At 32.1% G+C, this 16,330-nt stretch overlaps 1 protein-coding gene across 1 annotated transcript; it reads left to right on the top strand.

Annotated features, from left to right (window-relative positions):
* The first annotated feature begins 276 nt into the window (after nucleotides 1-276).
* Nucleotides 277-8,368, top strand: LOC126750689 (uncharacterized). Its single transcript, XM_050460385.1, has 3 exons — nucleotides 277-614; nucleotides 5,381-7,189; nucleotides 7,249-8,368. The coding sequence occupies exons 2-3, from the start codon at nucleotides 6,518-6,520 to the stop codon at nucleotides 8,326-8,328; spliced, it is 1,752 nt and encodes a 583-aa protein (XP_050316342.1). The 5' UTR covers nucleotides 277-614; nucleotides 5,381-6,517; the 3' UTR covers nucleotides 8,329-8,368.
* The last annotated feature ends 7,962 nt before the right edge of the window (nucleotides 8,369-16,330 follow it).

A 16,330-nucleotide genomic window follows, 5' to 3' on the forward strand; every position in this document is an offset into this window, starting at 1 on the left:
GACATATGGGAGAGTTTTCGCATAGTAATATTTTAAAAATGACGTCATTTAGTGCGAAATTTTTAGATTTTTTAGAAAAAAATATGGTTGATCCAAATTTTTTTTTAAATGTTCTATAGACCTCACCTTTTCTACTGAGCAAACATTTTTTTGCAAAATCGTTGGGTCTTAAATTGTTTATACACCCCTTCTTTATTTTCCTAAATTTTGATGTATGTCAACTGTCAAAGTGACAGCTATCAAATGCACGTACGTCAAAATGTAGATAAACAAAAAAGTCCTAATTTGAAATATTTCTAAAAGTGAATATATCCCAAATTTGTACGTAATTTAGATCTAATAGGCTTCCAACAAGGCCCTAAATATACTTATGCAGCCCGCGATAACTTTTAAGGTTATACGGGTTGCCTATTATAAGAAGAAAACAACAAAATAAAACCCGACACGAGAGAAACGTCAAAACGGCTCTTCGTTTTAAATAAAAATGGCAGTCGATGGTAGAGTGAGTGTGTGATGCATCTGTGCTGACTATTTACGCGTTTTTTCCAATTTTTTGACTCATAAATATGCCCGTGTTGTGTGAACGGTGTTAAGTGACGATCCCTTCCTGCCAGGTAGGTCTTTGCATGCCTTTAAACCTTTCGTATCTCACGGTTAAACAGCAAACAGAGCCCTACTGTTTATGTTCTTTTAAAAAAAATCTTTATATCTTTAAAGAAGCTAATTGATCGAATTGCGGCCAACGTACCGAGAGTAAACAGGTCAACCGTTTATATTAGAATGTTACGCTTTTGATTAGTTTGATGAACAATAAGGTTTCAACCCTTATAAGTATCTTCTTCCATCTCCATACCCCTATTCCTATTATATGTCATTTATTCAGTTTAGTGTAATGCATCAACTGGGTACTTTTAAGTGAGTTTTCATTCTTTCAGTTCTTCTTGGCATGCTTTTTTAATGATAACAATTAGATGAGAAGCATATTATTTATTTATATCATAGGTAGGTAAGGGGTGTGAGTACTTCGACTTATAAAAAATTAACAAGCAAAGATTTAGAAGTGCCTACAGCCCTACACCAACAATTTTTGTTTTAATAGTAGCTTATATTGTAATATAATAAGACCTAGGTAAGTTGGTATACAGTATGGATTTCTAAGCCATAAATCATAAAAAGTAATTAATACCAATAGCAAACTGTGTAATTACAGAACCTTGTCGAACTGACCAAAAGGGCTTGAAAACCCTTTTTAGTGTTTACATAAGAGTGGTTTATTTATTAATTATTATTATATGTGATTAATTCCATTACAAAAAAGAATAATACAATCATTTAAAACCTAACTACAGTAATAAACTATTAAATTCTAACAGAAACGATAACCATTTAATTGTCATTAACACTGATTTGGGTCTGATAACTTAACTATAACCCATAAATGAATATAAAAGAAAGAGCAACGATCAAAAGCTAATATCACAAATATTAAAAATTAAAATACCTGGTCAAGAGAACATGATATTTGTCATTAACATCATCTGCAAATATTGGTAAATACATCAAACAGTGGAGCGACTAATTTATTTATTTACGGAATCCATTTACAAAAGTGTTACATAGCATACCCATACAAACATATATATTCAGATACAAAACTATCTATAAATCAATGAAAGGTGTAGATGAGTTAATTAATTAAAGCCCCTATGAAATAATATTCTTTAACTGCCCCTTAAAAGATGTTATCCTAGAGTCAAAAAAGTTTATCTGTCCTGACAGACCATTAGCACTTCGAGCCATTCGTGTAATTGGCTCATTAATGCCATAATTGGTATGGTGGAATGGAACTAAAAATATTTCTGATTGTCTATTCAATCTGGAAGGCACCCTAAGTTTAAATAGAGACAATAACTCGGGACAATCTATAGTAGCATTTAAAACCTTATGCATAAAACATAAGTTGAGTAATGTTCTTAGCACATTACATTTATATTAGCACACGACAATTTTCAAGTTTCCAAACTAAATCAATCAAAAAGAGGCAAAACAAAACAGGGCCTGAGTGAGAGCCCTGTGGCACCCCAGATGGCACCAAAATTTCAGAGGAACATGTACCTCCAAGATTAACAATCTGGGTTCTACCTCTGATGCATCCCGAGATCCACTGAAGAAGAGGCCCTACAATATCTAAAGCCCTAAACTTCTGCAAGAGTATCCCATGGTTAACCCTATCAAAAGCCTTGGAAAAATCTGTACATATTGAGTCAACCTGAAGTCCCTTCTCCAAGCTGCGGTAGAGGTAGTTGACAAATACAGCACCAAATTAGCATCAGTAGATCTGCCTTTTATAAATCCAAATTGGTCAGGATTAAATAAAGATTTAAAACTCCAGGCAATCCTATGACTGACCAGGCAGTCAAGCAGCTTTGGCAACTCAGATTGGTTACACACAGCCCAATAATTGGAAATTTCATTTCTACTACCAGATTTAAAAATGGGTTTTAGAAAACTTCTCTTCCAGAGAGTGGGATAAGAACCAGTACCTAGAGATTTGTTAAAAATGAACAGTATTAGTTTCATAAGAACACAAACACATTTCTTTAGGAAGAATGCCAGAATTCCATCTGGTCCAGAGCAGAGCTTATTCTTAGAGGAAGTAATAACCTCATAAACATCCTGCATTGACAGAGTTAAAGTGGTCAGACAAATTGATTTATCAAAATCAAAAGATGGTATGTCATTGACTTGCTCATCCGAATAGACAGATGAAAAGTATTCTGCAAACATATCCGCAGTATCCAAGATATTCATACTAATTCTCTTATTGTATGTCATTCTGGAGGGAAGACTAAAACCAGTTCTTTTATTTTGAATATATGACCAGATGTACCTTGGATTGCCAGCGAGATTCATTTCCACCTTATTAATGTATTGTTGATAGCACAACTCTCTTAAGTACTCACATTGTTGTCTCAACAATACAAATTCATCATAATTCGGCGGATTTCCTCCTCTCAGGATCAGTTGGTGCTTCAGAGAGATATAAACAGAGTGTTTTCCTGGTGTAAGTCGAATGAAATGTCATTGAATGTTAAGAAATGTGGGTTTATGAGGTTTACTCGTTTAAGGGTCTCCCCTCCTTGTCAATATGTTATTGATGGTATCCCCTTGAAGGAGCTTGACTCAGTCAAGGATTTGGGTGTCTTTCTGGACCCAAGTCTTACTTTCTCCCACCACTTCGAAAATACTGTAAATAGAGCTAATAAACTGCTTGGTTTTATCAAAAGATCTTGCAAAGACTTTACTAATGTGTCAGCATTGAAGACACTATATATTTGCCTGGTGAGATCTCTTCTCGAATTCTCCAATATTGTTTGGTCACCTCATTTTCTGATTCACATTGAGAGGCTTGAAAATATCCAGCACAAGTTTATCAGGTTTGCCAGTTATACTCTTATGAAGTCAGGCCTGGATCTTACCTGTTCAGAGACCATGTCCTACCTGAGCATAAACTCCTTATCAAGTAGAAGGCAGTTCTTTGATGTTTGCTTTGCGTTTAAGGTTCTGAATGGTATTGTTAGAAGTCCGGAATGTCTGTGCCTTTTCTCTTTGCATGTATCTTCTTACACAACATGAGGTCAGGCGCTTCTCCACATTCCCTTTTGGAGAACATCCTATCTACTAAACAGTCCTATAAATAGAATAGCTTCTACAGTGAATAGATTTGCAAAAGATCTTGATTTTTTCAGTACATCTTTAAATAAATTTAAGTCGTCAGCTAGGGCAACTATCTTGGGATAGTGCCCTACTCCCACTCTTTGGATTATGTTTAGTACAGTATTGTTTATTAGTATTATAGTTTTTACTTAAGACTACTGTTAATTATTAATAAGTACTTGAAATGTTATATACGTTGATGAATAAATAAATAAATAAATAAATAAATAAATAAATCATAATATTGCTGTTGACCACTAATTTTAAACTTTTTGTGAATTTGTTTCTTTCTTATGATCAAACTGCGAAGCTCTGAAGAAAACCAACATGGAAAAGAAGAACTTTTGTACCTCTTTAGAGGAATAAACCTTTCCTTTGAGGAGTAGATCACATTATAGAAAATTGAAACTATGACATCAATAAATGTCTCTCCCAAAAATAATTGATTCCAGTCTATCCCAGCAAGACAATCGTTAATTGCTATGTAATCTCCCTTACCAAAATCATAAAAATATTCCTCATATATCATATCATCAGAATTTTCTGCACAACAAAGGTCAAAACTAATTGCTGTATGGTGTAAGCTATTCTTAAAAATCTTGTCTATTGCACGTTCAACACTAATTAAATCTGAGCTACTAAATACAAGATCCAAGGCAACCCTGTTGGTATTTAGAACCCCATTTACCTGGAAAAAGTTATAGAAGTTAAAGCAGTTGGCCAGAGAAAGCACAGACTCTCTGTCATTCTCCAGACAACCACCAACCATCAAACCAAGATCAGCATTCTCCCATCTAGCATGTGGTAAATTGTAATCACCTGCAGACAAAGAAACTACTTGAATATCTACCATATACATATTCAACGGATTCACAATGGCTTAAATAGGCTTGAAGTGGAGATGAAGATGGTATATAAATGCAACCAACAACAAAGCTTTGATTGTCTATTGTAAAAGTGAAATAGATCTGATAAATATCCACATCAACAAGTGGGATACCAATTCTATGTGTACATAAACTCTTTTTAGCTGCAATCAATACACCACCTTCACGAGCCTTGGTAGTATTTGTACCCATTTGATGATCATATCTATATAAATCATAGTTTGATACACCAATTTCAGCATCTGAATATTCAGATGTTAACCAAGTCTCTGCAATCATAACAATATCATAGCAGCAGCAACTAAGTGCCTGCTGAAAATCTTTTATTTTAGTTCTTATATCATACCTGTATTAGCATAATACACGCAAACACCAGAACCAGAAGGGCCATTCATTTGATTTCGATGAAAATTTATCTTGCGTTTATTATTTAACCAAAATTTTCGCAAGATAACCCCTCTAGGCCAGTTATCTGGCCTTAAAAAATCATCCCTACAATCGCCGTTGATGCTTATCTTAAAAGAAATAGTCTTACCCTTAACTGGCAACAATTCTACTTTAAGATCCCTAATCTGAGGGCACCACTTTTTAATGTGCTCTTCAATAAAACCAGGGGTCACTTCCATTTTAACACGTCCCAGATAAAAATATTCCCTATTTACTGAACCTGCGAAATTTTCATCGCCTCGAAAGTCCGCTTCTCCTAAAACCAGATTCCGATTACGATTTGTATTTGTATGTTTTCGATTTTGTCCTAAAGTAAATCCCTGTTGCAGATGATCGCCCCCAACATCCGTTGTTCCAGAGTTCCCAGTCCCAGCTGATTCATTGTTTAAGTTTACCTGCCTGAGTGAGGTTTCTCCGCCGTTGCTCTTTTAGGAAACAAAGAAGAAGAGGAAGTTTTAGCGGCATCTACCTGTTTCACTCTACTTTGAACAGGTGATTCAAAGATATTTCTGCTGGTGGATTGCTGCGGAAACGGTAGCGGCGGTGTCACGTTGTCAGGAACTGCCTGGGTATTTAGGTTCAGTGTTGCCAGGTCTCATGATTTATCATGAGATCTCATGATTTTGACTTACATCTCATGATATCATGATTTTGTCGAAAAATCTCATGATTTAAAAAAAAAACAAAGATTTAAAATCGTAACTCAGAATATTAGTCGTAAAAATAAAAATAAAATAAAAATAACCTAAAACTACAACTAAATGTACACATATAAATATCATAAAGCCTTAAATAATATCCGCACAGCCCGATATAAACGGGAAATACTGACGAGTATGGGGATTCCCCGAGATTCTCGGATATTTCTACGGGCTATATTTTTCACGAAGTTTTATGCATTTGCTCGTGTATTTGGTATTGTAAAGCATTATTTGTGAGTTGAAAATAATTAAAAAATATCAGTGACAGTGATTCTAGTAGTTCTAGTAGTAGTACATCCAAGAGTATATCTCTTTCAGGACCTAGCAAGAAAAGAAAGGTTTATAAGCAAAATTTTAAAAAGGAATGGAAAAATATACCGGGTTTGCAATGGATCGAGAACAGCAGAAAGGGGACAGGCTTTGCCTGGTAGGTATTTATGATATTTTAAGTTAAGGTACTTTCTGTAAAAATAAGTGCAATTTGGATTTATTGAGTACAAAATCTAAATTCACTTATAATAATGTTAAATCGAGAATTAAATGATAATATGAGTTACTGAATCGTAACTAATTAAAATTTGCTTTAATGCGGATATATATAATTTAAGGCGAACAAAACTTTTATTTTAATGGAGGTAAACGTTTTTTTTTTTAAATTTAAGGTGCGATTACTGTAAATGTGATGTTAAGGTATCTGCAGGGAAAACCCAACTAGTAAAACATTCTGAGACTGAAAAGCATGTTAAAGCTTTGCAGAGAGCATCAATGGGCAAGCAAAGTCAAGTAAAAATAAGTCAAATGTTTGCAGAAAGTTCTAAAAAAATAAGCATTGAAGAAAAAGCGAAAGAAGGAATTATAGGAACTGCGGGGTTTCTTGCCGAACATAATCTCCCTATGAATTTGATGGAGCATTTCATCGATTATCTCAATGCTGTAGGCACTGATTCAGATATTGTCAAACAAATGAAATGTAAACGAACAAAGATGTCAAGAGTTTTACAAAAACTTACAGGCTTGTCTCAAGAATCTTGGCTACTTGGCCTAATGAGGGATAATAAATTTAGCATTATCATAGATGAGTCTACTGATAACTCGTGCACCAAACATTTATGTTTAGTTGTAAGAATGTGCATTAATTTTGACATTGAAGACAACTTTTTGGCGTTAATCCCAGTAGTAGAGACCACAGGGGCTGTACTTTATGAAATTTTAATCAACTTCCTTACCGAAAATGGTGTTCCATATAAGTCAAACTTTATTGGCTTTGCTTCAGATGGAGCGAGCAACATGGTTGGCGTTAATAATTCTGTGGTCAGTCGATTGCGAGAAAATATTCCAGGTATATTCATAATGATATGCATATGCCATAGCTTTTATTTGTGTGAATCATATGCATGCCACAAGTTGCCTGAGGAAGTGGAACAATTTGCGAGAGAAGTAAGCTATACGCTAATAAAATAAATGTATACTTAATTAAAAAATATAATTTTTTACAGGTATATAACTATTTTTCAAATAGTCCGAAGAGAGTGGAAGAATATAAGGAATTCCAGGAATTTGCAAATGTCTCAATATCGAAGATTTTACATCCTAGCCAGACACGTTGGTTATCTCTGGAATGCGTGGTTAAAAGGCTTCTTAATCAATATGAAGCTTTGAGGTTGTATTTCGTAGATCAGGCGTCTCTTAAAATCAGTCAAGCAAATATTATTTTAGAAAAACTAAACACGCCCGAAAATAAATTATACTTATCATTTTTATCGCATGTACTACCTATTTTTAATAGCTTAAACAAATTAATGCAAAGCGAATCGCCCAAAATTCACGTTATTTATAAAGAGGTTGCTAGAACAGTTAAAACAATTTTAGATTATTATATTAAGGACGAATATCTAAATGCCAACATTGAAAATATAGATTTTAAAGACCCTAGACTTTTTTTAAATTTAAATGACATGTACTTTTCTGCCCACATAAACTCTGCCGATCTGGAGAAAAACCGACTCGACATGGTAAAATTAAGATGTCTAGACTTTTATATTGAGAGTGTGGAGCAAATATTGTCAAGATTTCCACTTAAAAACTCTGTGTTTCAGAAATTAGAATTTCTAGATCCTGAGGTAGTTAAATCAAGAAAAATCAGGTCTATAAGTAATTTTTCTATGTTGTTTCAAAATTTAATTCCTGCTGATATGCAAGTTATTGACAATGAATGGTTGTTACTTAGAAATTATGAAATTAATTTTACCTGGAAAGGTATTTGCGATTTTTGGGGTAAAATTGCTAAGATTAAATGTGTGGAAAATACAGAATCCCGGTTTCCCAATTTAAGTAATTTTGTGTTTAATTTATTAACTTTGCCGCATTCCAGTGCTAACGTAGAGAGGGTGTTTAGTCAGATAAATTTAAACAAAACAAAACAGAGAAATCGGTTGAAAACTCCTATGATAGCTGCTATACTGCACACCAAAAGTTTAGTGGGCAGAGAAAACCGTATTTGTTCAAATTTTCCAATAGGAAAAGATTTGCTTAAAAAATTAAATAAACAAATTTATGATTCCGATGAGTCAGAATAAAATAACGGATATTTCGGATTTTTGTTTTTCAGTTATTTACTTTAAGATTAAGTACGTTTGTTTACTTTAACATATAATTTTATGTTTTTATTTAAATTTGTTAATAAAAGAGTAGATATTTTGGTACTTGTATCTTTATTTCATCAAAAAAATATTTTAATAAAAATAATGTATGTTTTTTTTTTTAATAAGGCTTAAAACGCCATCTCATGATTTTTTTTCCAAAACTCATGATTTTTGGTTACATTTTTCATGATTTCATTTTATTTCACCTGGCAACACTGTTTAGGTTGTCATTTTTATTCTGCAGCAAGAATCTTACTAGGTCCTTGTTACTATTGATGACATTCTTGGCCCAGTTTTCCAGCTTGTTCTGAAGGCGTTCTTCTATACCTTCCAGAGATTCATTTATAAGGCATTTAGAAGTATTAATCAAACTATTTGTTAACTGGAAACACCAGAATTACTAGGTTCTCTAGAATTCTCCAAATTGCCTTCAGAAGTAAACTTAGTAAAGTTATCTATGCAATCCTTGCATCATATCAAGACGGTTCTAGTTTTAGCGATTGCGCATCTAATCTCTTGTGATGATATTTTACTACAATCCCTACAAGAAACCTTTCCGCAAAGTTAAAACAGTGCCAACTTCCTTAGTAATAGCCATGGTTAACTGTATCGAAAGCCTTGGAGAAGTCAGTCAAATTTACATTGGGAATGACTGTATTATTTACTCTAGTCTCATCGCAAGCACTAAAATTATTTGGGCGATTTTGTTCATATACAGTGGAAAAAAGTGGAGCAAAACCCTCTGCAATTTCCTTACATCCCAAGAATTAATTTTCCTTGCAATTACCCTAATAACCACTTTTTGTCTTTTAAAAGTAAACAGTTAAAGCATCGGTAGAGTTTCACCATAACTGCATCATTGATCAAGCCACTGACTAAAAAAAAATCTAAAAATGCAGTACTTATTACTTATTATATTTATTTTACTTATATTTATATAAGTACTTTCATAAAAATGGCCAATCCTCCAGTATGTTTACTGTTTGAATCTTGTACAGCTCGGAATCATATATTGCACTAGTTATATGGCTTTCAGTTAAGCATACCACATGTTTCAATAATACAAATAACATAATATAATATATAAATCAATAACAGACTAAACTGTGTAGGATTTTATGTATATGCGTGGTCTCAGTAGTTCTGAACAACTTCTCTCGAGTCTTTTTGGTAAGTTGGTTAGTTACTAAACATGTTTCAATCATGATTTAAAAAAAACCTGAAAATATTAAAAAACATCAACTAAAATGTTACCCAAACAAGCAAAATCGTATGACACATGTAACGAGTGAGTGACTATACTACCCCCTCTGAAAACATTAACTACCCCCTTATAAAATCGCAGACAAAAGGGTGCGTGACGCGGATGACGAAAACGTGAGATATAATGTTGACATTGATGATTTTTTTATGCTAATAAGAAAGATGACAGGAACGATGGGAATTCTGATTGAATTATAAAGGGATAGATTAGGGTTGTTTTAGAGGGGCTAATAATAAAGGGATACAGAATGATCCCAGAAAGTAATTTACAGGTACAATTTTTTGACAATCCTGATGGTAGAGCCCCAAAAGACTAGACAACAATCCATTGCATTCTTTTATTTACCGATAAATAAGAGTTTAATCCGAAAATAGATGACAATTTAATGTACCGAAGAGAGATTCCTTTAAAGATATCGCGGCTACTTCTGATGGGTGCGTCCTTGCCAAGTTATTTCTTTAATTAAAATCGAAATGTCAGCAATACGTTTCTGTTCTTATTTTTAGGCCTATTATTACCGGGAAGCCGTTGAAGGATATTCGGTTTAATTAATAATACGTTTTTAATAACCCTTGTAGCAAACGTAACCACGCCCCCATAAAGGTCACGTGATTTTTCTCGGTTCAGTAAGCTCCGCCCATAAATTTATCCAAGATGGCCGCTAAAGGGGACCATCTTGAAATTTGGAGGGGTAGGGAGGGAAATCAAGGAAATTCTTCCAGGCAGTTGAATATTAATTATTTGGTTTGATTGTCTTAATATGGTATTTTTGAAGCCTGTTAGAATTAAACAATTGAATGTCATGCCCTTACAAAAATCTTTATATCTTGGAAACTTATGTAAGGATTTTATTAATTTTAGTTTCATATGAAAGCTGTTGAGTTTCTTTACCAGAATGGTTTTTACAAGTTTTCTTATAACTATAATAGTTATAGAGTTATTGAGTAGTTTTTCCATGGAGTGAAAAAATGTTGATGCTATCAAAGCCTTTACAAAAATCTAAATATCTTGGAAACTTATGTAAAGATTTTATTGATTTCAGTTTCATATGAAAGCCGATGAGTTTCTTTATTAAATACGTCCTTACAAGATTCTTTGTAAATACGACAGTTTTCGAGTTATTGAGTAGTTTTTCCATGGAGTGAAAAAATGTTGATGCTATCAAAGGCTTTACAAAAATCTAAATATCTTGGAAACGTATGTAAGGATTTTATTGATTTCAGTTTCATATGAAAGTCGATGAGTTTCTTTATTAAAAACGTCCTTACGAGATTCTTTGTAAATACGACAGTTTTCGAGTTATTGAGTAGTTTTTCCATGGAGTGAAAAAATGTTGATGCTATTGAAGCCTTTACAAAAATCTTTATATCTTGGAAACTTATGTAAGGATTTTATTGATTTTAGTTTCATATGAAAGTCGATGAGTTTCTTTATTAAAAACATCCTTACAAGATTCTTTGTAAATACGACAGTTTTCGAGTTATTGAGTAGTTTTTCCATGGAGTGAAAAAATGTTGATGCTATCAAAGGCTTTACAAAAATCTAAATATCTTGGAAACGTATGTAAGGATTTTATTGATTTCAGTTTCATATGAAAGTCGATGAGTTTCTTTATTAAAAACGTCCTTACGAGATTCTTTGTAAATACGACAGTTTTCGAGTTATTGAGTAGTTTTTCCATGGAGTGAAAAAATGTTGATGCTATCGAAGCCTTTACAAAAATCTAAATATCTTGGAAACTCATGTGAGGATTTTATTGATTTCAGTTTCATATGAAAGCCGATGAGTTTCTTTATTAAAAACGTCCCTACAAGATTCTTTGTAAATGCGACAGTTTTCGAGTTATTGAGTAGTTTTTCCATGGAGTGAAAAAATGTTGATGCTATCAAAGGCTTTACAAAAATCTAAATATCTTGGAAATTTATGTAAGGATTTTATTGATTTCAGTTTCATATGAAAGCCGATGAGTTTCTTTATTAAAAACGTCCCTACAACATTCTTTGTAAATACGACAGTTTTCGAGTTATTGAGTAGTTTTTCCATGGAGTGAAAAAATGTTGATGCTATCAAAGGCTTTACAAAAATCTAAATATCTTGGAAATTTATGTAAGGATTTTATTGATTTCAGTTTCATATGAAAGCCGATGAGTTTCTTTATTAAAAACGTCCCTACAAGATTCTTTGTAAATGCGACAGTTTTCGAGTTATTGAGTAGTTTTTCCATGGAGTGAAAAAATGTTGATGCTATCAAAGGCTTTACAAAAATCTAAATATCTTGGAAATTTATGTAAGGATTTTATTGATTTCAGTTTCATATGAAAGCCGATGAGTTTCTTTATTAAAAACGTCCCTACAAGATTCTTTGTAAATGCGACAGTTTTCGAGTTATTGAGTAGTTTTTCCATGGAGTGAAAAAATGTTGATGCTATCAAAGGCTTTACAAAAATCTAAATATCTTGGAAATTTATGTAAGGATTTTATTGATTTCAGTTTCATATGAAAGCCGATGAGTTTCTTTATTAAAAACGTCCCTACAAGATTCTTTGTAAATGCGACAGTTTTCGAGTTATTGAGTAGTTTTTCCATGGAGTGAAAAAATGTTGATGCTATCAAAGGCTTTACAAAAATCTAAATATCTTGGAAATTTATGTAAGGATTTTATTGATTTCAGTTTCATATGAAAGCCGATGAGTTTCTTTATTAAAAACGTCCCTACAACATTCTTTGTAAATACGACAGTTTTCGAGTTATTGAGTAGTTTTTCCATGGAGTGAAAAAATGTTGATGCTATCAAAGGCTTTACAAAAATCTAAATATCTTGGAAATTTATGTAAGGATTTTATTGATTTCAGTTTCATATGAAAGCCGATGAGTTTCTTTATTAAAAACGTCCCTACAACATTCTTTGTAAATACGACAGTTTTCGAGTTATTGAGTAGTTTTTCCATGGAGTGAAAAAATGTTGATGCTATCAAAGGCTTTACAAAAATCTAAATATCTTGGAAATTTATGTAAGGATTTTATTGATTTCAGTTTCATATGAAAGCCGATGAGTTTCTTTATTAAAAACGTCCCTACAAGATTCTTTGTAAATACGACAGTTTTCGAGTTATTGAGTAGTTTTTCCATGGAGTGAAAAAATGTTGATGCTATCAAAGCCTTTACAAAAATCTAAATATCTTGGAAACTCATGTGAGGATTTTATTGATTTCAGTTTCATATGAAAGCCGATGAGTTTCTTTATTAAAAACGTCCCTACAAGATTCTTTGTAAATACGACAGTTTTCGAGTTATTGAGTAGTTTTTCCATGGAGTGAAAAAATGTTGATGCTATCAAAGCCTTTACAAAAATCTAAATATCTTGGAAACTCATGTGAGGATTTTATTGATTTCAGTTTCATATGAAAGCCGATGAGTTTCTTTATTAAAAACGTCCCTACAAGATTCTTTGTAAATGCGACAGTTTTCGAGTTATTGAGTAGTTTTTCCATGGAGTGAAAAAATGTTGATGCTATCAAAGGCTTTACAAAAATCTAAATATCTTGGAAACTTATGTAAGGATTTTATTGATTTCAGTTTCATATGAAAGCCGATGAGTTTCTTTATTAAAAAGGTCCTTACAAGATTCTTTGTAAATACGACAGTGTTCGAGTTATTGAGTAGTTTTTCCATTTAGTGAAAAAATGTTGATGCTATTGAAGCCTTTACAAAAATCTATATATCTTGGAAACTTATGTAAGGATTTTATTGATTTTAGTTTCATATGAAAGTCGATGAGTTTCTTTATTAAAAACATCCTTACGGGATTCTTTGTAAATACGACAGTTTTCGAGTTATTGAGTAGTTTTTCCATTTAGTGAAAAATGTTGATGCTATCGAAGCCTTTACAAAAATCTATATATCGTGGAAACTTATGTAAGGATTTTATTGATTTCAGTTTCATATGAAAGCCGATGAGTTTCTCTATAAAAAACGTCCCTACAAGATTCTTTGTAAATACGACAGTTTTTGAGTAGTTTTTCCATGGAGTGAAAAAATGTTGATGCTATCAAAGGCTTTACAAAAATCTAAATATCTTGGAAACTTATGTAAGGATTTTATTGATTTCAGTTTCATATGAAAGTCGATGAGTTTCTTTATTAAAAACGTCCTTACAAGATTCTTTGTAAATACGACAGTTTTTGAGTTATTGAGTAGTTTCTTCATGAATTGAAAAAATGTTGACACTGTCAAAGGCTTTACTAAAATCTAAATATCTTGGAAACCCTTGTAAGGATTTTATTGATTTCAGTTTCATATGAAAACTGAAGAGTTTCTTTACCAAAAAGGTCCTTATAGGTTTCTTTGTAAATTTGACGGTTTTCGAGTTATTGAGTAGTTTCTCCATCAAAGGCCTTACAAAAATCTTAATATCTTGGAAACTTATGTAAGGATTTTATTGATTTCAGTTTCATATGAAAGCCGATGAGTTTCTTTATTAAAAACGTCCCTACAACATTCTTTGTAAATACGACAGTTTTCGAGTTATTGAGTAGTTTTTCCATGGAGTGAAAAAATGTTGATGCTATCAAAGGCTTTACAAAAATCTAAATATCTTGGAAATTTATGTAAGGATTTTATTGATTTCAGTTTCATATGAAAGCCGATGAGTTTCTTTATTAAAAACGTCCCTACAAGATTCTTTGTAAATGCGACAGTTTTCGAGTTATTGAGTAGTTTTTCCATGGAGTGAAAAAATGTTGATGCTATCAAAGGCTTTACAAAAATCTAAATATCTTGGAAATTTATGTAAGGATTTTATTGATTTCAGTTTCATATGAAAGCCGATGAGTTTCTTTATTAAAAACGTCCCTACAAGATTCTTTGTAAATACGACAGTTTTCGAGTTATTGAGTAGTTTTTCCATGGAGTGAAAAAATGTTGATGCTATCAAAGGCTTTACAAAAATCTAAATATCTTGGAAACTTATGTAAGGATTTTATTGATTTCAGTTTCATATGAAAGCCGATGAGTTTCTTTATTAAAAAGGTCCTTACAAGATTCTTTGTAAATACGACAGTTTTCGAGTTATTGAGTAGTTTTTCCATGTAGTGAAAAAATGTTGATGCTATCGAAGCCTTTACAAAAATCTATATATCGTGGAAACTTATGTAAGGATTTTATTGATTTCAGTTTCATATGAAAGCCGATGAGTTTCTCTATAAAAAACGTCCCTACAAGATTCTTTGTAAATACGACAGTTTTTGAGTAGTTTTTCCATGGAGTGAAAAAATGTTGATGCTATCAAAGGCTTTACAAAAATCTAAATATCTTGGAAACTTATGTAAGGATTTTATTGATTTCAGTTTCATATGAAAGTCGATGAGTTTCTTTATTAAAAACGTCCTTACAAGATTCTTTGTAAATACGACAGTTTTTGAGTTATTGAGTAGTTTCTTCATGAATTGAAAAAATGTTGACACTGTCAAAGGCTTTACTAAAATCTAAATATCTTGGAAACCCTTGTAAGGATTTTATTGATTTCAGTTTCATATGAAAACTGAAGAGTTTCTTTACCAAAAAGGTCCTTATAGGTTTCTTTGTAAATTTGACGGTTTTCGAGTTATTGAGTAGTTTCTCCATCAAAGGCCTTACAAAAATCTTAATATCTTGGAAACTTATGTAAGGATTTTATTGATTTCAGTTTCATATGAAAGCCGATGAGTTTCTTTATTAAAAACGTCCCTACAACATTCTTTGTAAATACGACAGTTTTCGAGTTATTGAGTAGTTTTTCCATGGAGTGAAAAAATGTTGATGCTATCAAAGGCTTTACAAAAATCTAAATATCTTGGAAATTTATGTAAGGATTTTATTGATTTCAGTTTCATATGAAAGCCGATGAGTTTCTTTATTAAAAAGGTCCTTACAAGATTCTTTGTAAATACGACAGTTTTCGAGTTATTGAGTAGTTTTTCCATGGAGTGAAAAAATGTTGATGCTATTGAAGCCTTTACAAAAATCTAAATATCTTGGAAACTTATGTAAGGATTTTATTAATTTTAGTTTCATATGAAAGCTGTTGAGTTTCTTTACCAGAATGGTTTTTACAAGTTTTCTTATAACTATAATAGTTATAGAGTTATTGAGTAGTTTTTCCATGGAGTGAAAAAATGTTGATGCTATCAAAGCCTTTACAAAAATCTAAATATCTTGGAAACTTATGTAAAGATTTTATTGATTTCAGTTTCATATGAAAGCCGATGAGTTTCTTTATTAAATACGTCCTTACAAGATTCTTTGTAAATACGACAGTTTTCGAGTTATTGAGTAGTTTTTCCATGGAGTGAAAAAATGTTGATGCTATTGAAGCCTTTACAAAAATCTTTATATCTTGGAAACTTATGTAAGGATTTTATTGATTTTAGTTTCATATGAAAGTCGATGAGTTTCTTTATTAAAAACATCCTTACAAGATTCTTTGTAAATACGACAGTTTTCGAGTTATTGAGTAGTTTTTCCATGGAGTGAAAAAATGTTGATGCTATCGAAGCCTTTACAAAAATAAAATATCTTGGAAACTTATGTAAGGATTTTATTGATTTCAGTTTCATATGAAAGCCGATGAGTTTCTTTATTAAAAACGTCGTTACAAGATTCTTTGTAAATACGACAGTTTTCGAGTTATTGAGT

This window comes from Anthonomus grandis, chromosome 2 (assembly GCF_022605725.1).
Source record: "Anthonomus grandis grandis chromosome 2, icAntGran1.3, whole genome shotgun sequence".
Taxonomy (NCBI): Eukaryota; Metazoa; Arthropoda; class Insecta; order Coleoptera; family Curculionidae; genus Anthonomus; species Anthonomus grandis.

Excerpts from the sequence above, each read along its gene's own strand:
- LOC126750689 (XM_050460385.1), top strand. The coding sequence starts at position 6,518 with ATGGGCAAGCAAAGTCAAGTAAAAATAAGTCAAATGTTTGCAGAAAGT. Across the intron at positions 7,190-7,248 it reads TGGAACAATTTGCGAGAGAA|GTATATAACTATTTTTCAAA; the intron begins GTAAGCTATACG and ends AATTTTTTACAG.